Source organism: Pipistrellus kuhlii, unplaced genomic scaffold (genome assembly GCF_014108245.1).
Source record: "Pipistrellus kuhlii isolate mPipKuh1 unplaced genomic scaffold, mPipKuh1.p scaffold_m20_p_1, whole genome shotgun sequence".
Classification (NCBI taxonomy): domain Eukaryota; kingdom Metazoa; phylum Chordata; class Mammalia; order Chiroptera; family Vespertilionidae; genus Pipistrellus; species Pipistrellus kuhlii.
Window position 1 is genome coordinate 98,934,344 of NW_023425404.1, and position 25,036 is coordinate 98,959,379.

Genomic DNA, 25,036 nt, shown 5'->3' on the forward strand with positions numbered 1-25,036 from the left:
ATCAACCAGCTGCTTCTTGCACACCCCCTACTGGGGATGTGCCCGCAACCAAGGTACATGCCCTTGACTGGAATCGAACCCGGGACCTTTCAGTCCGCAGGCTGACGCTCTATCCACTGAGCCAAACCGGTCCCGGCCAAATTTATTACTTTCTATTATAATTTGATATACTTACCTATATCCATTGTGACTCCTGTGAATATTTTGGCCTTAACTAAGCTATGTTTTTTCTCCTAGGGATGTCACTAATATCTATTGGCACAGTAATGCAATTGTAGAACGGATTGAACACAACAAACTTAAGACATTATCAGGCAACATTTATATATTAAAAGGGATGATAGACCGGATTTCCATGAAAGAAGCAGGTAATGAGTCATTATTAATTGACAAGTCATTTTAATAAGTGAATTAATTAACCATATTTTTAATACTAATATAATTTTTTACTTTTAGGGGTTTTAAAATTGAATCAGTCAAAACTAAAAATTAAAAACAAAATTGACCACATTATGTAAAATTATTTGACAGTTTAAATAAGTCCAGTGATATTTATTTATTCATTGTTTTAATTAAGTTCCTTATTTGGGGAGAATTCCTTTATAAGAATATAAGAATTGCTTTATAAGAACAAAGAGAGGACTCCCTAGGTCCTCTCTTTGTTGAACCTGCCCTGTACAACCCCAGTCTTGGTATAATCTTAATTTTCTGCCTGAGAGGGAGAGAGAGGGGGTGGGACGGGGGGGGACATTGATGATGAAAATCATTAATCGGCTACCTGCTGGGGATTGAGCCCACAATCAGGGCATGTGCCCTTGACTGGAATCAAACCTAGGAACCTTCAGTCCAAAGTCCGATGCTCTTCCCTGAGCCAAACTGGCTAAGGCTACTTCATATTTTTACAAGCATCTGCTCCCTCCTCTTAGGTGAGGGTAGGGGTAGGGGAAGGAGCGTATGACCTGAGCAATAAAAATAATCAGAAAATAACTTTTTTTTATATGTTTTCATTTGTTTGTAACTAGAGCTGCTTTTATATGGATGAGTAGTCCGTATTTCTGTCTGTGTCAGCCTCTGCATTTGTATTCTAACTCCCATTTTCCCTTTTATTCAAAAATGTCACTGTAGTAATTCTCCCTTCTCCTGTCAAAAACAATCCCTCTTTTCTTTTTTTGAAAACAGTCCTTTTTACCACACTTCTTTTATCTACTCTCAATTATAGCAAAGCAACTCTGAGATTTTGTTATATCTAATTCCTCTTGAGTGTTCCCCCATTTTTTCCTTGAATTCTCTTTAATTGTACTTTAATCCCTAATTCTTCACTGAAGCAGCTCTTATCAAAGTTTCCAGTGACTCTCACATTGCTAAATCCAGTACAAATTTGACATAGTCAATCTTACCTACCGAACTGCCTTGAAACACTTAAAAAAAAAAAAAATTTCTTTATTATTGAAAATGTTACATATGTCTCCTTTTCCCCCCCATTAACCCCCACCATCTGCCCCTGTCCCCCGACCCAGGCCTCCATCCCATTGTCTGTGTCCATGGGCCATGTCTACAGTATATGCATACCAGATCTTTGATTGATTATCTCCTCCCCTTCCTCCCCTGCCTTCCTGAGATTCCTCACTCTGTCCCATGCTTCCATGTCTCTGGATTCGCTCTTCATTAGTTTATTTTGATACTTAGATTCCACATATGAGTGGGATCATGTGATACCCTGTTTCCCGAAAATAAGACAGTATCTTATATTAATTTTTGCTCCCGAAGATGCGCTAGGTCTTATTTTCAGGGGATGTCTTATTTTTCCATGAAGAGGAATACAGTACACATTTATTGTTAAATGAAAATAAAGGAAATTTATTACCTGTATGCGGTACGGTAGTATGGTAGTTGTCCATACAAACTGTGAATCCTACAGTATCAAGAATTTACTCATTTATTCAATGACAATCATGTCGTCATCTTCTGGAACATCATCATAACAATCCAATTCCTGAATTTCCTGGTGAATTTCTTGTCACTCCATTTCTTTCAGAATCAGTGGACCAAATCTCTCATGGTTAGCAATAGCACTGTCTTTAAATGAGTACTTCTTGTCCAGGTAGCCTACTCGCAGTGCATTTGCAATGCAACTGTCAGAGATTTTCTCCCATGAATTCTTCACCCAAGTCACAACTTCTTGCAGTTCAGGTTTCACAAAGTTTCCACGCTGATTTTTCTCCATTCTATTTTCAATGTGGTCATTAATTTCCATGCGCAAATTGTCTTTGAATGGCTTGTTTATTGCAATATCAAGAGTGTGAAGATAGGCCGTCATTCCTGCCGGAATCATTATCTGATCTATTTTTCTTTTGTGAGGAAATGTCTTCATGTCTTTAGCGCAGTGAGTGCTGGCTGCATCCCAGACTAGAAGACCTCTTTGGCTTCCTTGCATAACAAGCGGCAGCATTAAATCGACCACCACCTTATAATTGCTTGTGTGGCCCAGGCTTTTTCAGTTTCAAGAATAAAAATGCCCAAAACACATTCAATCTTTTCCTTCTTGCCCTTAGAAATGACTAAAGGTTAGTGCCATCCAGACGAATTGCCAAAATACAGAAATCATGTGCACTTTCATAAGCAGTGGAGGGAATGGACACTAAGGAGGCACCCCGCTGTTCAATTGTTGTTTGAGATGATTGGCCCATAAACACTGCAATTTCATCCATAGCAATCATGTTGGAAAGCTTGCATTTAGAGAAGTCAGCATCATCAATAAAGGACTTGAATGCAAGTGCTCGCTTAATAACTTGAGTATCTTCCAACCTAAACAATGTTGTAGATCTTCTTAAAGACAGTTCACTTCGCTGAAGGAAATTATCCAGCCAGTGTTGTGATGCTTTGAAGTCTTCGGGGGCTATGTCAAACTGTGGTGCCATTGCAAGGGCAAATTCTTGAATCTGAGCCCTATTCACAACCAAAGCCTTTGCTCTCCTGTCAACAACCCATTCACAGATCAGGTCTTACAGCTCGGAAAATAATGGTTGCCGATCTGATCCACACTTGCACTTTTTAGCATTTCCCTTGTCCACTTGTTCAATGAGGTTACCATACTCTGCTCGCCATTTTTGGACCAATTGGATACTCAACATTTTCTCTTTGCAGAAAGCAGTAAGATTTTGGCCCCAAGAGTCTTCCACGATTCCTTTCTTGTACTCCACGGAGTAGCTTTTTCTTTTTGCGCTCATTTCTAGGGGTAAAAAAAAGGAATTGGGGTATCAAGGTGGGGGGAGGGGGATCACTTAAAATGACACAGGAGGGATCAGAGGGGGGAATCAAAATGGCACAGGAGAATCAAAAGGGGGATTACCATTTTAGTAACCCCTTTTGATCCTTCTGTGTAATTTTGATTGCCCCCTCTGATCCTTCTGTGTCATTTAAAGTGATCCTCCTCCCCCACCCCTGTGCCACTGAACACCTTCACCAGACGTCCCCCCTAATCCTTTATCAGACATTTCCCCCCTGGGGCCTGCCTGGGGACTGTCACTGGGCTTGCTGGGGCCTGAACCTGGGCTGGAGCAGGGTCTGCCACTGACTGAGAAGCTTCAGTCATCATGAGGGCGGCCGCAAGCATCAGGCAGTGTCACCAGAGACAGACCAGCAATCACCACCTTGGCCGTGTCCCTTCCACTCTACTCCTCCTGTTCTTCTACATGCATCTGTGAAAGTCTCCTCCTCTCTCCCGCCCTGCATTCACCGCTCACTCTGACCTCCGCTCTGCCTCCACACAGCAGTGAGGACTCTGAGTAAAGTCACTGGTTGCTAGATGCCAGTCAGTGCGGCCCTAGTGACCATTTTACGGTAAATTAATTTTCATTCTGATACAGAGCCTAGGGGGGGCTTATATTTCACTCAGAAGGAAACCTGAAAGTAGGTCTTATTTTCGGAGGATGTTTTATTTTCGGGGAAACATGGTCGTTGTCTTTCTCTGACTGATTTATTTCACTTATCATATTTTCCGGCGTATAAGACGACCCCCTAACTTTACAGTTAAAACATAGGTTTAGGCCTATATTCGCTGTATGAGACTACCCCCCACTTCAAAGAAAAGACTTACTTTGCCGTCAAGATCTGCAGGTAATTTTGTGCAATTTTGGTCTTTTACCCCCGATTTTCAGTTGATTTTTTTTTTTCATTTCAAAAGTCGTCTTATACGCCGGAAAATAGTATGATACTCTCCTGGTCCCTCCATGCTGTTTCAAATGATAAGCAATTCTTTTTTACTGTTACATAGTATTCCATGGCATAAATGTACCACAACTTTTTTATCCACTTATCTACTGATCGGCACTTATACTGTTTCCAGATCTTAGCTATTGTAAATTGTGCTGCTATAGACATAGGGTGCATACATTCTTTCTGATTGGTATTTCAGGTTTCTTTTAGGACATATTCCTAAAAGTGGGATCACTGGGTCAAATGGCAGTTCCATTTTTATTTTTTTTCAGGAAACTCCATATCGTTTTCCATAATGGCTACACCAGTCTGCATTCCCATCAGCAGTGTACTAATGAAGGTTCCCTTTTCTCACATCCTCTCCAGCACTTGTCATTTGTTAATGAAATACTTCACTTGGCTTCTAAAATACCGTATTCTGATTTTCATGCTATCTTCCTCCCTGTTCCTTCTTCGTTTCTTTACTCTTTTTTCCTTTTTCATTGCCTCTTAATGGATAGACTAGGGCTTTTTCTATATTCAGTACTATGCTGATTTTTTTTTGAGGCTTTAAATATTTTTTTAATATATTTTATTGATTTTTAACAGAGAGAAAGGGAGAGAGATAGAGAGCCAGAAACGTCAATGAGAGAGAAACTTCGACCAGCCGCCTCTTGCACACCCCCTACCGGGGATGTGCCCGCAACTAAGGTATATGCCCTTGACCGGAATCGAACCTGGGACCTTTCAGTCCGCAGACCAACGCTCTACCACTGAGCCAAACCGGCTTTGGCGAGGCTTTAAATATTAATCTATGTGGTGACAAATGCCAAATTTATACTCTTCTAGCCACTCAACTCACTTTTCATCTGCCCATTTAACATCTCCATTAGGATGTCTACAGGCATCTCAAACTTAACATAGTCATGTATCAATGACAGGGATTCATTATGAAAAAATATTTTTAGGTGGTTTCGTAATGTGAACATTATACATTGCACTTACACAGACATAGTGTAGCCTATTACACACCAAGGCTGTATAGCATAGCTTATTGATCCTAGGCTACAAATCTATACAGCACATTACTCTACTGAATACTATAGGCAATTGTAATACAATGATAAATATTTGTATATTTATATTTGTAGAAAAGTTAGATATGGTATAAAAGATAAAAAATGGTAACCTGTGTAGGTCATTTACCATGAATAGAGCTTACAGGATGAATTGTTCTAGGTGAGTCAATGAGTGAGTGTTGAGTGATCGTGAAGCTAGGGCATTACTGTACACTACTATAAACTTTATAAACACTGTATACTTAGGCTACATTAAATTTATAAGAAAATATTTTTCTTCAATAAATTAGCCATAGCTTACTGTAACTTCAACTCTAAACTTTTTAATTTTTTTAACTTTCAGCTCTTTCAATAACTTAAAACACAAGCACATTATACAGCTGTTTAAAAATCTTTTTTTTTAGCACAGTATGGAGTTTACTCAAAAAAACTAAAAATAGAACTCCCATCTGACCCCGTGATTCCAATTCTAGGAATATATCCCAAGAAACTAGAAACACCAATCAAAAAGGATGTATGCACCCATTTGTTCATAGCAGCACAATTCACCATAGCTAAGACTTGGAAACAGCCTAAGTGCCCATCAGCAGATGAGTAGATTAAAAAAACTGGTACATCTACAGATGCTGCGGTAACAAAGAAGGAATTCTTACCTTTTGCAATAGCATGGATGGAACTGGAGAGCATTATTCTAAGCGAAATAAGCCAGTCAAAGAAAGATAAATACCACCATGATCTCACTCATTTGTGGAATATAATGAACAACATAAACTGATGAACAAAAACAGATCCAGAGACAGAAACATCCATGAGAGAAACATTGATCAGCTGCCTCTTGCACACCCCCCACTGGGGATGTGCCCGAAACCAAGGTACATGCCCTTGACCAGAATCAAACCCAGGACCCTTCAGGGCTGATGCTCTGTCTTCTGAGCCAAACCAATTAGGGTCAATACAAATTTTTCAACTTCATTATGATCTAATGGGGCTGCCTTCATATACGCACGCAGCCCACCATTACCTGAAACCTCCTTATGCAGTGCAGGACTGTGTATCTATTATAAAACCTTATCATCTCCCTTAAACCTGCTTAATCTACAGACTTCCCCCTCTTTCCACTCTTTCAGTGGCTAGCTAAAATCCTTGGAGACATCCTTAAATTCTAGATTCTTTCCCGCACACATTAATATGTCAGTACGTCCTATTGGCATTATCTTCATAATATATCCAGAACCCAGGCATGTGCCCTGACTGAGTATCAACCGTCACCTCCTGGTTCATAGGCCATGACCTCCTGGTTCATAGGCCATGACCTCCTGGTTCATAGGCCATGACCTCCTGGTTCATAGGCCATGACCTCCTGGTTCATAGGCCATGACCTCCTGGTTCATAGTTTGACGCTCAGCCTCTGAGCCATACCAACTGGGCTTGACTATCCTTTTTAAAGATGCTGTCTGCATGAACACACTGATATTTCTTTTCCCTCTCAACTGCATAATTTTTCTTCATAGTATCAATGTCCATCTAACAAGATATTTTACTTGTTGGTTTGCCTTCTGTTTCACATTAGAAGGCAAGTTCCATGAAAGTATGGATTTGGGTTGTTTTGTTAATTGCTGAATCCTTGTATCTTTAACAGTGCCTGCCTGGCACATAGTAAACAATAAGTGTGTGTGTATGTGTGTGTGTGTATATCTATCTATATATTTTTTTTTTAATGAGTTAATGACATGTCTTCAAAATTCTAGGTTTTTAGATAATTTTTTTTGTTTATTATTACATAGGTTATCCATATTATCTCATAAGGAAGTTTATGTTTGGCTTTCCAGAAAATTGGAAAGAGCACATTGATACTTTTCTAGAACAATTAAGGTAAAGTATTCGTTATATAAAAAACAATTTTATTGAGGCATAATTTTCATTTGATAAAATGCATCCATTTTAGGTGAGCTTTTAAAAATGTATACTTATATAACCAATATGCAGTGGGTTACCTAATTTCTTTTTTATGGAAAATAAAACCTTGGGCATTTCAAGGAGTCATCCTTATTCTACATTTATGAATCACATAGCTGTTCATGGTACTTTTTTCTTTCATTCATTCCCTCTGTTGGCTCTGGGAAAACCAGGGAGAATTTGGTTAAATCTTGCCCTTAAGGAACTCAGAGGGGATGGAGTGATGTCAGTTAACTAGTCACAAAACAGGAGTTGACAGTTTTTTTCTGTAAAGGGTCAGCTAGTAAGTACTTTTATGGGCATGCTCTATCGCAACTGCTTCAACTCTTTGTAGAGGAAAAGCAACATAATGTCTTAATGAACATGGCTATGTTTCAGTAAACTTTATATTGTACTGAGTTTTTTGTGGGAAAGGGAGTGGAAGCCATGAAAGCTTAAATTATGTAAGATTAAAGAGAATCTTTACTATGCTGAAGAACTTTAGCTAAGAGAATTTTCTCTATTTTTTAGTATAGTGTTAGTTTTAAAGATTAGGTTAGGGTTTGGGCTGAGTTCAAAATTATTGTTAGAGTTACCTTTATGATTAGTTAGGGCTAAAAGTTAGTTACATTTAGGATTAGTCTTTGGGTTAGGGTTAGTTTAAAAATTAGGTAGGGCTAAGGTTAGTTTTAAGGTTAGGTGTAATATTTGGGATTAGGGTTAGGGTGATAGCTTGGTTTAGGGTTAAGTATTAGAATTATTATAGGCTTATTGTTAGGGTTTGTTTTATAATTAGAGTAAGGTTTATGGGTAGCTTTAGTGTAAGGGTTAGGATTAAGTTTAAAATTATTAATAGGAACAATGTTAGGATTAGCGTTATGATTAGGGTTGGTATGTTATAGTTAGGGTTAGTGCTATTATATTTAGGGTTGAGTTTAGGTCATAGGAGAGTTTCATTTTTTTGTGGGTTTTAGTTTTTTGTTTTCACTTTTCTGGGAACCAACAATAGAGAGAATATAATGTATGTTTTTAGGGCTTGTGAAAAGAAAAAGAAAAAGGCCAGACAAAAACAGAAAAGTAGAAGATTTGTGCCTGACATAGGAAAATCAATGAATGATGCAGGAGTAAACCAAACAGATGGCCCCCAAAAAACCAGCACCATTTATGATCTTGATTGTAACCATTTGGGTATGTTTGCTCTTTTCTTCTCTATTGGTATGGTAATATATTCTTACATGAACCCCACATTGTTTAATTGTTTACAGTTCATAAACAATTGTGTTCTAATCTGGCCCTAAAACTTTTGAGTTTTCACTACTTGAAGAAAAACTACAAAGCAGTTAGCATTCAACTTACTTCATTAAATGTTACCTAATTAATCTGATAAATATGTCAATGAAAGATAATGGTTCTTTTAGTTTCCTAGATGCAAGGTATTTAGGCTGCTAACCTAACTCAAACCTATATGTTAAATATGCCTAATTTGTACCTAATTTTATTTTCATTAATAGACAATACCAGTTTGCTTTTATGGAGGTAATGGCATGTTTTTTTGAATGACCACTGCTATAAAGGTAGCTGGCAAAACTGTTCTGTGTCACCTCTTTGCCAAAACTATAATTTACTTCATAGCCTTTTCTAGAAAATATAGATGAATAAAAGTTAATTAGAATCTGTTGTATACATTTATGTTGATTCTACCTTGACCTTGTAACAAAGAGCTTTACAGGATTGCTTCTACCAAAGTCATGGCACCCTATAAGTCCCCCACTGCACCCCACTTCCCTATGTTCATAGGCTCGCCTTTGTAATTTTGCTTATCCTTTCTAGTACAAAGGAATGGATTAAATATGTGGATGACTGCTTGCTCAGGGCTAGCTAAAAGTCACTCTTCTAGTTTCTTCTCAACCTTTCCTCTTTTTTTGAAAAGTTATCCTATTTGCTTGTAAATTTGAAATGTTGCTCATTGTCATTTGCTACACCATCTTCAGTATCTGGAGTCCTGGGGCTATAGCAACTGCTATATACTTTTTTATTCCTAAATTTAAAATTCCTAAACGTATAGTTCACTTTTATCATTTATTAATCTTCTTTAGTCTTAGATCTTAAGCAGTGTTTTTCATAAATGTTGAAATTGTGAATGTTACTGGTAAAGTGTTTGAAGATACAAATGTAAAATGCTAAAATTTGGTAAACTATTTTACATGCTACCTGTGTCCATAATAAAATAATTCAATAAATATTTTTAAAGCACTTTCCATGAACCTTGATCTTTGTTAGCTGCTAGCAATTTAGAAATGAATAAAATGAGATGATGCCTCCCCTTTGGGAAGCTCAGGTTAGGGGCAAATATTAATGGATTTTTTTTTAGGTATATCATTTTTCTAGTGTGATTTATTAAATCTTTGTTTTGTGAAAATGTTAAGACATTGTGTGTCCTCATATTACATAAGTTATTTTGAGTGGTGGTGGTTTGTGCTGTCTTTTTTTTTTTTTTTTTTTTAATGAGAAAACCACTGAAATAAAACAAAACCATGTCTAACATTAAACAACTAAAGATATGCAAAGGCGCTAATCAGTGATAATTTAAAATGATGTGATTGTGTGTGTGATTTACTTAAAATGTGGTCTTGCATATTTAGTGCTATAATCCATATGTCATACTATTGTATTAAAATACTTAATGTCTGTTATACTTAACCAGAATATATTATAGGTGATCTATTATAATAGCCTTCTTCACCATACTGTAATAATCTCAGAGGAAGGACACCATCCATTATGTATCTTCAAATATAGCTTCTAGAATAATAAAAATGTTTATAGTTTTACGAATTCTTTTTAATTTACCTAGAATTTTAGCTCAATAATTAAGCCTATATTGTATACTATATAATTTGGTTTTGCTTAAAATTTTAATTAGCATGGATTTAGTTATACATTGGTATACATAAATTAATTGAAACATAAGAATTCAATATACATGAAGAAATATAAGGGAAATAGAGTTAATTCACTTTCCGTTTAGTTAGTACAGTTTGGATGAAAGGGAATTTGTATTTACAAAATGGTTTAATGTTTCTATTTTGCTTTAGATGTGGCAAAGGAGATTCAAAACATAATAAGGAATAATATGGCTGTCCATTTTTTCTTTCTTTTGTTTTTTAAGAGAATAAAAGTGACTTGAACAAAATATAGCCCTATGCAGAATGATTCTGTCCAACTAAAATTGCTTTATGTCACAATCAAATTTAACAAATATTTGTGACATTGGATTAGACTTTTTCAAAGTGAGTTCTTAATGGGGAATAGCAGCTTAACTTTTATATAATCATTTTATCTAAATCTCCATCTTTGTACTCATAGAACTGAAGAAAAGTAAGCACAGTACATTGCCAGGAGCTATAGAATTAAACATTTGCCAGAGTAATCTTCAAAATAAACCACCATTAAGCTTCCCAGATGACCAAATAAAGAATACTGTTCAAAATGGGCAAGAATATGACTTACCTAATCAGGTAAGCTTTTACTGAACACTGTACAGTCGTGATATGATACTACTGAAAAGGTTCAAGACCAAATGAGAAATCATGAGTTCTCTTTGTTAAATATTGCTTTTTATTAGTTTAGGGATTGTAGGTAAATGTCTTGATATTTATTTTCCTAGTGTCTCACTGGAAAAGTGCAGGCAAGAATAACAAAGTTTTTAGCTATAGAGTAAGGTTTAAATAGAGAGAGGAAAGGAGGGAGGGAGAGAGAGATTGGGTGTGTGTGGGGGGGGGGGTGCACACATGTGCGCATGCACATGCACATTTTAAATGATAGTACTAAATTAGTAAAGAAGATGTGAGAATGTGGTTACCCACGTGGTGCTTCCAAAGCTTAAGCTTTGAATACCTCTGCTAATAAGATTTCTATAAGCTACCTAGAAATTTGTGTGCTTGAGTCATACTGTGAAAATGCTTGCAGTCATGTTTATAGGTAGTACTTGTTATAGTAAAAGTTATCTTTTGATTTTGAAGGAATTTATTGGAAAAAGGGAATATAAGAAGTTATCTTCAAAAAAACCCAAAAATTGTGAAAGAATAAATAAAGAGAAAATTAAAAGTCAGAAGCAAGGTAATATATCCTTATTATTGTTTTATTTTGTAACTAGAGGTCCGGTGCACAAATTTGTGCACAGATGGGGTCTGATCGCCCCACTCGAATTGGGGCCCATCGGGCTGGGCTGGCAGGGAGAAGGGACATGGGAGGTTGGCCAGCTGGGCCGCCCTTGGTCAAACTCCCGATCAACGGGACAATTTGCATATTAGCCTTTTATTATATAGGATAAGTAGAAAGTTAATATTTGACATTTTTTGACATATTATAAGTGATTTCAGCCAAAACCGGTTTGGCTCAGTGGATAGAGCGTCAGCCTGCGGACTGAACGGTCCCAGGTTCAATTCCAGTCAAGGGCATGTATCTAGGGGTTGTGCAAGAGGCAGCTGATGATGATTCTCTCTCATCGATGTTTCTAACTCTATATATCTCTCTCTTCCTCTCTGTAAAAAATCAGTAAAATATATATATTTTTTAAAAAGTGATTTCATAAATTTCCAAATCTAAAATGATAGACTGTTTTAATGCTTATTAAATATTAGTTATTTTTTTACAGAAGAATGATTTACAAAATGAAATAATTCATTTTATACATAATATACATTCACTTATAGGTTTGCTTTCTTTAATCAAGGTAGCTTTAAATAATTTTTTAAATCATGAAATATGTTATTACAATGTTTCTAGTAATGTTTAAAGACAATATTTTTATTAAATTGTTAATAAGCCATAATTTAGTTTTATGTAAGTGTGGATTTTTCAAAATGATTTCATTGAAATTCTGCATACCTGAATATATAGGACCTTTTCTCTATGCATTAGGGAATTTAAAACTTAATGTTTAATTGAATCTATAAGCTTAATAGCGTTTTTTTTCTATTTTATTGCTTATAAGTGAAAATGAAAGTGGAGAACATTTATAAGTGTGTAAAAAAAAAAATAGACTAATATAGACCAAATTTGTATGACTTAAAAATATCCAGAATAGCTTGGATCTTTATTCAGGTTATTTAATGAAATCAATAAAAAAAAATTTGCTGAAAATTAGAAAGTTTAAAATTTTTAAATTGCCAATTGAACATTTGAATCACATTTGTAATAAGGAATTAGAAGAAAACACTTAGCTCATAATGTAAAAATATATAATTCCATTGAGAAGTGTTGTGGAAACTTTCTTGATTTTAAATAGTACTATTTCATGAATTATAATTTAGAAGTTTCTTTTCTTTTTGTCATTCATCTTTTAAATGTCACATAATGTGTGTAGGTTGTTGGCAGTGTGACACTGTAATGATTGGTGTTATAATTTACAGTTTATATCTATTTATAATTATAGCTGGATAATTAATTTAAAGTTAGAAACTAAATTAGTTTAGCTTCTGGTTTCTTAAGTTTTAGAGTTGAGAATTTCATATAATTTGTTTTCTTTAAGTAGTGACATGGTATAATAAAACTCAATTCTGTTTTGGTTGTTTTCGTATGATGATTCATAGAGTTTTTGGGGATTCAGCAAAAGATTGCCTTGATGGCTACAATTAGGGATGAATGAGAATGAGGCCGTGCAAATGGAGTTTCATGTTCTTTTAATTCCCTTCTTCAGTAACATACCTTCTATTTCATATGTTACATAACTATTAAGGTTTTAGCAACCCAACAAATATTTATCTAGCTTCTACTACATATGTGACTGAACTACAGTAAAATGAAGATAATTCACAAATGAAGACAAAATTACTAGGTATACTTTCAGACTAGTTGAAAGATAAGACAAGTGTAATTATATGCAGGGCACATTGCCAAACATGGCATTATTTTAAAATATTCTGGAAATTTGAAAGAGCTTTCATTCAGTTGAGGAAATCAAGACAAAGTTTGTAGACTAGGTAGGCTGGAGTATAAGATTGAAGCAGGTAGTGATTTGGTTTGTAAATGAATGAAAGAAATTTTCCAAGTAGAGAAAATTTGAGAAACAGTGGTCTCATAGACATAGAATATGGTTTAGACTTGAATGCACGAGTGAACTGTATTAAAGGCCAGATAGAGGAGCTTATGTGCACACTAAATATACCATGAAAAGTCCTGGACAAATTGGTACTAAGAAATAATATGTTTACAATTGAAAGGACAGTGATCTAAACAGACTGGTGTTTCAGCAAGATTAATATGATAGTGGAGTTTATGGTGGGGAAAAATATTTTATTTGTGAAAACAGTTTTTTAAATTTTGTAGCTAATTTGAGATTTTGATCTTTGGTTTTATCTTATGAAATTAAAGAGCAATCCGAAGAATCGAAGTTATCCATTGATATTATCATCTCAGGGAAATCACCTTTGTTAGACGAAGAAAGAAAATATGTGGCTACTAATCAAAAGGAAGTCTGTGTTGTATTAACACCACTTACATCTAAAAATGTGATAGAGCAAAAATGCATGAAGTATAATGTGTCCCCTGCTGCCATTAAAGCAGTATCAGATTTTCTGGTGCCAACGCATCAAAAAGAAAGTGAATCAGACTTAAATGAAACTACATGTCCAATTAGTAAGCCCAGAAAGACTTTCAAAGATACATTTGAGTGTGATGTGGATCATACAGGCATAAACAAGGAAGATTGCATTGAACGTGATATACTCACTGTCAACCAGAAAATAAAAATACCTAGTTCAAACAAAAAACAAATGGTCACCTCTGACTTTAAGAACAATACAAAGTTATCAACATCAAAAAAAATTGAAAAAAATCAAATAACAAATCAAGATTTGTCTGCTGACAAGAGTGAAACGGGAAAGAAAATTAGAACAAAAGCTGGGGATATTAAAAAAACCACAGCAAGAAATACCAAGGAAACAGTAGTCCACCAGAGAAAAAGCAGAAGGAACATCACTGGAAAAATCTCAGTGACCTCTGAATCTGAAACTGAAGAAAGTGAAACTGAATTTCATACTCTAAAACAGAAAGCTAGATGTTCTGCTGAAATAAATTGTCAGAAATCTGGTATTATTAACAAAAAGGGATCTGATCAGACAAAGAGACATTCCTTAGAATGTTTACCTGGTTTAATTCAGGATGAAGAATGGAATGAGAAGGAATTGGAGAAGCTTCATTGGTAAGTAGTTAAATTTGACTCTGAAATATCTTGAGTAGCACAAAATAGTACAAGAACTCCAGCCCTAGCTGGTTTGGCTCACTGGATAAAAAGAGCGTCAGTCTGGGGACTGAAGGGTCCCAGATTTGATTCCGGTCAAGGGCATATACCTTGTTGCAGGCACATTCCCAGTAGGGAGTGTGCAGGAGGATGCTTCTCTCTCATTGATGCTTCTCTCTCATTGATGTTTCTCTCTATCCCTCTCCCTTCCTCTCTGTAAAAGATCAATTAAAAAATATATATATATAAATATATATATATATATATATATATATATATATATATATATTTTTTTTTTCTTTTTTAAATAACTCCAATGAAGGGGTGATTTAATAATTTCTGATCTTTAAAATGGAATATGTCATCCAAAAGCACATAAAGAAAAATTAGAATTTATACAGAGAATGGAGAGAAAATATAAATAACTGCCATCTACATGTTTGTTTTAATTGATTTCTGAGAGGAAGGGAGAGTGAGAGAGAATCATTGATTGGCTGCCTCTTGCATGCCCCACACTGTGGAACAAGATTGCAACCCAGGCCCATGCCCTGATTGGGAATCCAACTGTGACCTCCTGATTCATAGGTTGGCACTCAACATGGAGACCTATTGGCTGGTCCCGTCCCCCCGCCCCCCCCCCCCCCATTCACAGAAAAGAAAATAGCCCCAGAAATTAGGTGATTTTTCCTAGGTTGCATAATTAATGCTGCTGATAACTGGATTTGACTACATGGATTTAATAAGCAATATCAGTAACCTAGTAGTATTAGAAGCCAGATCATAGTTGAGCAATAAAGAGTGAATGGTATAATAAAGACAACTTAGAGGGACAGCACAAGAAGTTTGGCAATGGTGGGAATAGAAAAGCATAGGTAATAAGAGTGTGAAGAGAAGGGAATACGTGTGCTTGGTTGCTTGCTTAATTTGTAATGTGACTCATTGCCAGAGTATGGTGGTTTGCTGATGGAAGTTATCTAATAGAAAGAAAGGAAGATGAAAAAGAGAAAGATAACTTAGAAACATGGCATATTCAGTGTTCCACTCCTTTTTGCACCCTCAAACCTTATAACATTTGGAATTTATTTTCAAATCTTTTTTGAAATATTCTTCTGAAGGCATCTCTGAGCCGATGTAGTCTTCCATTTTCAATTGCCTAAATGTTCCCTCACTTCAGACACAGAGAATAATCTTCATTCTTATTCTCCATAGTTTTTGGGTTGGGTGCTTTCTTGCTTCTCAGTGATCTTTTTCTTCCAGAGTTCTAACTTCTTTCTATGCACAGGTACTTCCAAATCTGTTTGTTTGGTCCTGAATTCTCATATTTAGATTTGTATTTTCCTTTGCCTACTTAAAATCCCTACATAAGTCTAACCTACATCTCTAAATATATCAAAAATCAGACTTATTTCCCCTGCCTGAATACTGCCTGACATTCCTATTTCTGAAAATGTAATTCTTTCAGACAACTAAGTTTAAACTTTTTATTGCTACTGATTTTTAAAAATTTTAATTAGTTCCCAAAGAGCTATAGATCTTTTCATAAGGTCATTTTCCACCTGCACCCTTTTTCTTGAATGTACTCTTCTTCAGATTTTTAATGCCCTTTACCTGAACTATGGAGTAGCCTTATATTTAGACTTCATTCTTTTATAAATGTAATCTGTTTTTATACATCTCCACATTAGTCTTATTGTATAATTGTGGTTCTAACAGCTGAGAAACTTTCATTGCATTCTTACTAATTTTCAAATTATATAGATTCTTCTGCCTTTCGTTGTCAGCATATAATAATAAACATCAGTTATTATTTCCAGGTGTATTCTCCAATCATTTACATATAATAAAGGTTTCCAACTTTTGCTGTATATATCATCTAACGAGACTTTCTAATGCTTGATCTGCAGTTCCCAGTGAGGTGGAATAAGCACACTTCACTCTAGCTTCTACTGCACAGTTATAAAAACAAGACAATGTATACAGCAGCTTTTTGTTGATTCAGAAAGGTAATTGGTAACAGGTCAATTGAGGAAGATTAAAATTTAAGTACTACCAAACTGGCTGTGAATTTTTAGTTTTCCCTCTGGTATCATCCAAGTTAAACTCAAGGCTAACTAAACAGGAAATAAGCACTAGAGCATGACAGAGTTAGAGAAGCTATGCAGTTCTGACTTGAGCAGGAAAAGGGATTACTAATGCTCAGACCATTAGAGAAAATGCTCCAGTTCTCTTTTTCTCCCTTCTCATATCCAGTTCCATGCTGTCCTGCAGGGATGAAAATCAGTGCAGCAAGTGGGGCCCATATACACCTACACTCTGAAAGTGGGGAGCCTTCCTCTCCCTTAAGAGAAGTAGCACTCTCAGGAGGGTGGGCTGTTGTGTTTTTCTCATTCTGTCCTTTGTTGTTTCTGGAGAAAGATGCAGTTCAACTTTGCAGCAAAGCCAGGTAACTATAGCCTCAATTTCTGCCAGAGAAACAAAAAGAGGAACCCAAAATTACAGAGAGGAAGAAGCTAACTAAGAACCTGATAAAGCTGTTTATGAACTTTGGGGTTCACCCCTGATTAATCAAGAGTGGCTATACTAATACCTATGAAAGATTTGTAGAAGAAAATTATGAAAGAGAAAAAAGTACTTTTCAAAATGATAAAAGTGTCAGTTCACCAGGAAGACTTAACAAATCCTAATTGTGCATGCACCTAACAACAAACCTCAAAATATATGAATCAAAATCTGTCACCTAAGAGGAAAGGACAGAACTGAAAAGATAAGCAAATCCACAATTTTAGTGGATTTAGACTTCGGTGCTCTTTAGAACTAGTAAATAGGAAATTATCACAGATATAAAAGAACTGAATGACCATCAACCAACTATTTAATGGGCATTTATGGAACAATCCATCCAGTAATGCAGGAATGTGTTTATTCCAAAGGTTTCTGTCTAGAGCATTCAAGACAGAACATCATGTTTAAATAAAACAAATCTTAAACTTAAAATAAGTCACTCAAATGGTGTTTTGTGACCATAATTGAATTAAATAACAAATCAGTGAAAGACAATAAGAATTTTTCCAAGTGGTTGAAAATTTAACACACTGTAAAAGTCCACAGAACAAAGTAAAGGTTTCAAGGGAACAAGGGAACTGAACAAAAATTAAAATATTCAGAATTTGTAGTGTAAACCCAGAAATTCATAACTTTACGGGGTGGTTTTACTGAGCTAATCTCTTCCTGATTTCTGTGGTACTTGCTGCATAAATTAATTGTGGCACATTCTTTTTTTTCTCTTCTTTTCAGAGAAGAAGGAAGAGCGGGAGAGAGGTAGAAACATCAATAATTAGATAATATCATTGATCAGCTGCCTCCTGCACACCCCACACTGGTGAGCCTGCAACCTGAGCATATGCCCTGATCGGAAATCTAACCATGACCTCCTGGTTCATAGGTTGACGCTGAACCCACTGAGCCATGCCAGCTGGGCAGTTGTGGCACATTCTTGATAAATGGACTATTAAGTAATAAGTTGGAAGAACTATTGATACTTGTAAAAACTTTAATGAATTTCAGAGGCATTATGCTGAATGAAAAGAGCCAGCTCAAATGGCTATATGCTATATGCTTCCATTCACTTCATATGAAATCTTGGAAGAGACAACTAAAAAGAAAATAGATTAGCTGGGCCAGTGTTGCTCAGTGGTTAAGTGTCAACCTATGAACCAGGAGGTAATGTTTTGATTCCCAGTCAGGGCTTGTGCCCAGGTTGTGGGCTTGATCCCCAGGGTAGGAGGCAACCAGTCAATGATCCTCTCTCATCATTGATGTTTTTATCTCCCTCTCTTCCTCTCTGAAATCAATAAAATATTTTAAAAGAAATAAAGTAGATCAGGGATTGGCAGTGTTATAGGAGGATGACAACAAAAGGATAGGTAGCATGGGGATTTTTTTCAGAGCTCTGACCTGCAGGCATTCCTTTTGAAATTTGCCATATTATAAATATGAACTATTTTTCATTCCTTAACTCTATATCTTGTTTCCTCATCTTCATTTCTTTGCTAGTGTAGTTGCCTTAATTTTACCTTTTTTAAAAATATATATATTTTATTGATTTTTTACAGAGAAGAAGAGAGGGGGATAGAAAGTTAGAAACATAGATGAGTGAGAATCACCCATCAGCTGCCTCTTGCACACCCCTACAGGGGATGCGCCCGCAACCAACGTACATGCCCTTGACCGGAATCGAAACCGGGACCTTTCAGTCCGCAGGCCAACACTCTATCCATTGAGCCAAATCGGTTTCAGCTAATTTTACCTTTTATTTCATTATTTTTTAAATGTATTTTATTGATTTTTTTACAGAGAGGAAGACAGAGAGATAGAGAGCTAGAAACATCGATGAGAGAGAAACATTGACCAGCTGCCTCCTGCACACCTCCTACTGGGGATGTGCCCACAACCAGTGTACATGCCCTTGACCAGAATTGAACCTGGGTCCTTCTATCCACTGAGCCAAACAGGTTTCGGCTTCATCTGTTTTTTATCCGTCAGATTTTATAGCATCTCTTCATTGTAACCTTCCCTTGTCATCATCCATTTCTACCACTCACTCAGTAATGATGCCTCTTTCTAAAAAATGCGAAGTATTGCCACTACAGACGTATTAAATTGAAATCTTCAGGGATAGAGTCTATCAATCTGTTTATAATACTTGTCTGCTTATTTGCTTGCTTACATTTTTTGCTATAAGCTCAAATATCTTTGTCTTTTTTTTTTTTTTTTTTTGAGAGAGTGTGTGTGTGTGTGTGTGTGTGTGTGTGTGTGTGTTTTAGAGAGAGAAATGTTGATCAATCAGCTGCCTCCTGTACCCAGATCAAAACTCCAGCCTGGCCGAAACCGGTTTGGCTCAATGGATAGAGCGTCGGCTTGGGGACTGAAAGGTCCCAGGTTCGATCCGGTCAAGGGCATGTACCTTGGTTGGGGGCATATCCTCAGTAGGGGGTGTGCAAGAGGCAGCTGATCAATGACTCTCTCTCATCAATGTTTCTAACTCTCTATCTCTCTCCCTTCCTCTCTGTACAAAATCAATAAGATATATTTTAAAAAAAAACCACACACACACACACAAAAAAACTCCAGCCTGGCATCGAACCACCAGGTTTTGATGTACAGGATGACACTCCAGTCAATTGAGCCACAATGGCCAGGCCACTCCTCAAGTGATTATTACTTGCAGCCAACTGGTTTGTATGCTACATCATGCTTATAAACTAGTAGGATCGACAGATAGTTAGCAAATAACAACCGTAATCACTGTAAGAAATTTATAAGAACGTGTACCAGAGAAATCTGACTTGGCTCAGGCAGATACCTGAACTAAGCACTAAAGGATAAACAAGAATTATTTAAGCCCAACATTTATGATAAATACATTTTAAATAGAACAGTGTGTAAAAATAGAAATGAAGAGCATAATGAGAAATACTAAAAAGCCAAAATGACTAGAGTATAAAAAGTGAGGGAAGAATAGTACAGGATGAGACTAGATAGGCAAGGAACAGTGGAAGTTATATTAAACTAGTGGCCCCGTGCACACAATTCGTGTGCTTGGGGGGTGGGGTCCCTCTCACAGTCTGGGAGCCCTCTGGGGGTGTCCGACTGATGAGGAGGCGGGAGACACTCCTGCCACTGCCTGGCTTCTGGCTGAGCAGTGCTCCCTGTGGGAGCACACTGGGCCCTGGTAGGGGGGTGAGGGGACTCCTGCTCTTAGTGACTGCCCCCTTGTGGTCAGTGCATGTCATAGGAACTGGTCATTCCTCCAGTCAATTTGCATATTAGCCTTTTATTATATAGGATATTTTGGTTTTTATGTTAAGAATAATGAAGTGAGTTGTAAGTAGGACTGGAGTGATATGATTAAATTTGCCTTTTAAAATTGTGTGGGAAAGCACATTAGTTTCTTGTTAAATGCATTCAGTGTGTTTTTTTATTATGATAAAGGAGCCCTTTTAGGCAACTTCATACTTGAAAACTACCTATGTACACAAATAGGGAAGCTAGAACTTCTAAACTTTTTTAGTGGTTAATTATGCAAAATAGTAGATAATTCATTAACAGTGTTTAATAACTATAAATATTCTCCTTTTATGCATGGAGTGAAGAGTCTTCTGTGGTCATTTGGTACCTGTTCACAAGAGCTGATTTCTACAAATCATTTAACAGTCATTTAAAAAATAAAGAAATTTAGCATTAGCTGATGTTTTCCAGTGGTTACAATGTTGGCCCACCCATCAAAGCACTCAGGTTCAATTCCCGGTCAAGGGGATGTTATGTGGATTGTAGGTTGGATCCTCAGCCCCTGTCAGAATGCATACAGGAGGCAACCAATCAATATGTCTCACATCAATATTTCTCTCTCTTGTCTCCCTCACTTCCCTCCATCCCTTCCACTCACTTTAAAAATCATTAGGAAAAATATCTTCCAGCGAGGATTAACAAACACCACAATATTAAAGAAATTTATTAAAAACAGTAATACTTTAAAACTCATCACTGCCTAATTATTTCAGTACAGTTTCTTATTATATACTAGAGGCCCAGTGCATGAAACTTTATGCACTCGGGTGGGGGTGTGTGAGGCGTCTCTCAGCTTGGCTTGCACCCTCTCACAATTCAGGACCTCTTGGATAGAGTCCCTAGGCCTGACCTGAGATCAGGACTTTCCTTCCCAGGGCTGCAGGAAGCTGGCCCCACTCCCATCATTGCCACTGCTTGCCATCTGTGCAGTGCTGCTCCCCCTCCTTTTCCACTAGTGGCCTCCCTCTGCAATCAACAGGCTGGGGTGCAATGGCTTGGCTGGCCTGGGCCTCCGTTTCTTTGCTGGGGGGCAGGGCCAGCCCTGCCAGGGGTCGTTTGCCTACCTATTCTCCCCTAACCACTTGCCTGCCTACCAATCACCCCTAACTGCTGGTCTACCTACCTGATCACCCCTAACCACTCTGCCTGATTGCCCCTAATACTTAGTTGGGTACGGGGCCAGCCTGGCGAGGGGCCATCTGCCTACCTGATCTCCCCTAACCGCTGGTCTGCCTACCTGATCACCCCTAACCTCTCTGCTTGCCTGCCTGATTGCCCCTTACCACTTGCTTGGGGACAGTGCCAGCACTGACTTCCCGGTGGTCAGCCTCCAGTTGTTACTGGTCGTTACAATCCAGGGTTTTTATATTATTCGGATACCCTAAGGTTCTTTACAGCTATTATAACTGTATGGTAGATATAAGTATTATATCTAAAATATTCTGTTCTATAAACTAGTACTATAATGAAAGCAAGCCAAGCACAACATATAACCTAGAATGTATATGAACTCAGAGCTCATCTTTCAATATATTTAGCACCAGAAATATTTGAGCAACAATGTAGAAAATATAGTCATGCTAGAGCCCCCCTCCAGCCCTCCCAAATCAAATCACTGATTTGTTGGACTTGGGAAGAAATATCTTGAGATTGGAGATGATTTTCAGATTAAACAAAATAGAATGCATCTGCTAGATGTCAAATTATGTCATCATATTTTTAAGCAGTAGAGTAAGTTATTGAGTATAGGGTGTATCTTCTTTCCAGATAGTTAAGTATAGAATGATTTTAGTAAAATTCCTTTAGCTCAATAAATCTGATTGATTTAGTGGTATGCATTCAGGTTTTGTTTTTTGTTTTTAGTTTTTTAATTTATTATTCTTTAACTGGATTTGGTCTTCCATAGTGCTTTTGCATCTCTTCCCAAGCACAAACCTGGTTTCTGGTCAGATGTTGCTATGGCTGTAGGTTCTCGATCTGCTGAAGAATGCCAGAGAAAATACATGGAAGATCCCCAAGGAAATGGATTCCAGAAACATGTCACTAAGAAAAAGCCAGTCAATTCCAAAAGTCAAAAAAATGGTAAACTTTGTAGTAAATAGTTTTTTCCAAGTTTTCTATATCAACTTATAAATCACTCACTAGATGTATTTTATATATATATATATATATATATATATATATATATATATATATATATATATATATATATATATATATATATATATACTAGAGACCCATTGCAGGAAGATTCCTGCAAGAACAGGGCTTCCAAGGGCTTCCCTCCCGCCACCGACAGGCATCCAGTTCCTGGGCCAGCTTAGCCCAGGCTGGTCGCAGCCACAGAAGACTGTGGGCAGGCAGTTTCTCCCAGGCCACAGCTGCAGGTGCCAGAGACCACAGGACAGGCAGCTTGTCTCTCCTGGGCCGCATGCTCTGGCACCAGGATCACAGGACAGGCGGCCTTTTCCTCTCCCGATCCATAGGTACCACCGCCGCGGGTACCTGGGATCACGGGGCGGGCGGCCTTTTCATCTCCCGATCCACAGGTACCGCCGCGGGTACCTGGGATCATGGGGCGGGCAGCTTGTCCCTCTCCCAGGACTTTCTCCCTGGCTGGTCCCCATTCCTCTCTCCCTAGTGTTCTGTCTGAGCCATTATGGTGTGATGGTGTGACAACCGTTTGCATATCAGCTCTTTATTATATAGGATATTCAAGTGTCTTATAAATTTTGTTTTGTTTTGTTTTGAATTTTAGAGAGTGGAAGGGAGTGAGGAAGGGGAGAGAGGGAGATAAGCATCAACTGGCTGCCTCTAACATGTGCCCTGACCTGGTTAAGGGATAGAACCTGTATTCTTATGATCAAATTCTTACCAAAATGTTTTGCTGACTCTTAAGGCAAGAGAGGTGATTCAGATGAGAAGCAAGCTATTAAGATAACTGCCAAAGTGGGAACTCTTAAGAGGAAGCAGCAGATGAGGGATTTTCTGGATCAGTTGCCAAAAGATGACCATGATGATTTTTTTAGCACAACACCTTTGAAGAAACAAAGAGTGCTGGTAAGAGTCTTGAATGCATGATGATGTTGTTTTTTAATTGTTTCCTTTATATTGATTTTTATCTTATTTTTATATATCGTTAGTGTTCATCCCTAATATTTAGGCAAAGGATTGATAGTCTCCACAGACATGACCCCACTACAGGCCATTCTCATCAGTGTATAGAGTCTACCCTTCAATGAGGTTCCTGGGTAATGTTTGTAGAACCAAATAGAAAACCCAGAAATATGCCAAGTGTGTATATTTAAAATTTCATATACAATGAGGCAAACTTTTTTTTGAGAGTGATAAAAGATTATTACTCACTGTACAATAAATTGTCTATATCAAAAATCACGTAACTAAAAACTTCGATTAGGATAAAATATTTGCAACAAATAACACAGGCCAATAATATGATATAAAGAATTCATTTAAATGTTACTATGTAAGTATACCTTCTAAATTACAGAATCATTTTAAAATAAGTTAAAATGTCCAGTAACAAAAAGCAGTGGAAATGTTGATACAGTCATGCATCAATGGATGTAGAGTTGAATCATACCTTTTGGAAAGCATTTGGCAACATATGAGAGCCATGAAGATTAATTCTACTCATGGGAGTTTATTCTACAAAACTGTAAAGATGCCAAAAATCTTGACAAAGATAATCATTGCAGGTTTATTTTTATTCAGAAAAACACCCTAGGATCAATCCATATATCGACTAAGAATATTCTTCATAAATATAGTGAAATATAGTCCAAACATTAAGTACAAATTTGAAACTTAGGGATACTAAGATTAAAGTAATATGAAGGTAGATAGATCTAGACAGCTAAACTATTAAGTGTAAAAAGTGAGTTTTAGTGACCTAGATGGGAGGGTACTTTTTTCATCTCATTTTAAAAAATGTTTTTATTGATTTTGAGAGAGAGAGAGAGAGAGAGAGAGAGAGAGAGAGAGAGAGAGAGAGAGAGAGAAAAACATTAATGATGAAAGAATCATTGATTGGCTGCCTTCTGCACACACCACACGGTATGGAACCCACAATCAACTTGGAATCGAACCGTGACCTAATTTATAGGTTGTCAGTCAACCACTAAGCCACACCTACTAATGAGGCTCATCTACTCATTTTTTAATATTGTTAAATCATCTTCAATCTTTAAAGGCTACACAATGCTTTAATAATTTATTAACATTATTATCTGGGCCCCCTTTTATCTACACAGGTTATAAGGGGAGGTATTTTAAGGGAACCATCTGAGGTTCTTACTGTGTTCTCTGTACAACAATGTGGTCCTTCAGGGCTGTACCATCATATTATTCCACCATCATTTCAGGTTCTGTATATGTTTTGGCCAAAATGTAATAGTGTCAACAATTTAAAACTAAAGGTAATAAAATAGGAATAGGAAGTGGTAAAGTAGTTCATTTTCTGTGGCATATATCCACCTTCTTGTGGTTTTAATATAAAGGTAATTAAAATCTTAAGGATTGAATTATTTATTGGACATATATACACAAAAGGTTTATACTGCTTGAATTCCTATTCAGTACCAAGCATAATAGTAAATGAATCACAGTTTTGTTCTGTCTACACAGAAGTCAGCAAACTGGTGCGTGGGACAAACCTAACATACCACCTTTTTTGTTAGCAAAATTTTATTGGAGCACAGTCAGGAACAGTGTTTAC

The 25,036-nt window shown here is 36.9% G+C and overlaps 1 protein-coding gene across 2 annotated transcripts in view; it reads left to right on the forward strand.

The window, feature by feature from the left end:
* MIS18BP1 (MIS18 binding protein 1) overlaps positions 1 to 25,036 on the forward strand; it is a 53,608-nt gene that overhangs the window by 19,405 nt on the left and 9,167 nt on the right. For both annotated transcript variants that reach the window (XM_036458021.2, XM_036458030.2), the window contains exons 6-13: positions 238 to 368; positions 7,058 to 7,145; positions 8,242 to 8,396; positions 10,575 to 10,726; positions 11,231 to 11,327; positions 13,584 to 14,412; positions 22,205 to 22,380; positions 23,198 to 23,358. In XM_036458021.2, the coding sequence (XP_036313914.1) occupies positions 238 to 368; positions 7,058 to 7,145; positions 8,242 to 8,396; positions 10,575 to 10,726; positions 11,231 to 11,327; positions 13,584 to 14,412; positions 22,205 to 22,380; positions 23,198 to 23,358 (1,789 nt within the window). The remainder of the gene's footprint in view (positions 1 to 237; positions 369 to 7,057; positions 7,146 to 8,241; positions 8,397 to 10,574; positions 10,727 to 11,230; positions 11,328 to 13,583; positions 14,413 to 22,204; positions 22,381 to 23,197; positions 23,359 to 25,036) is intronic.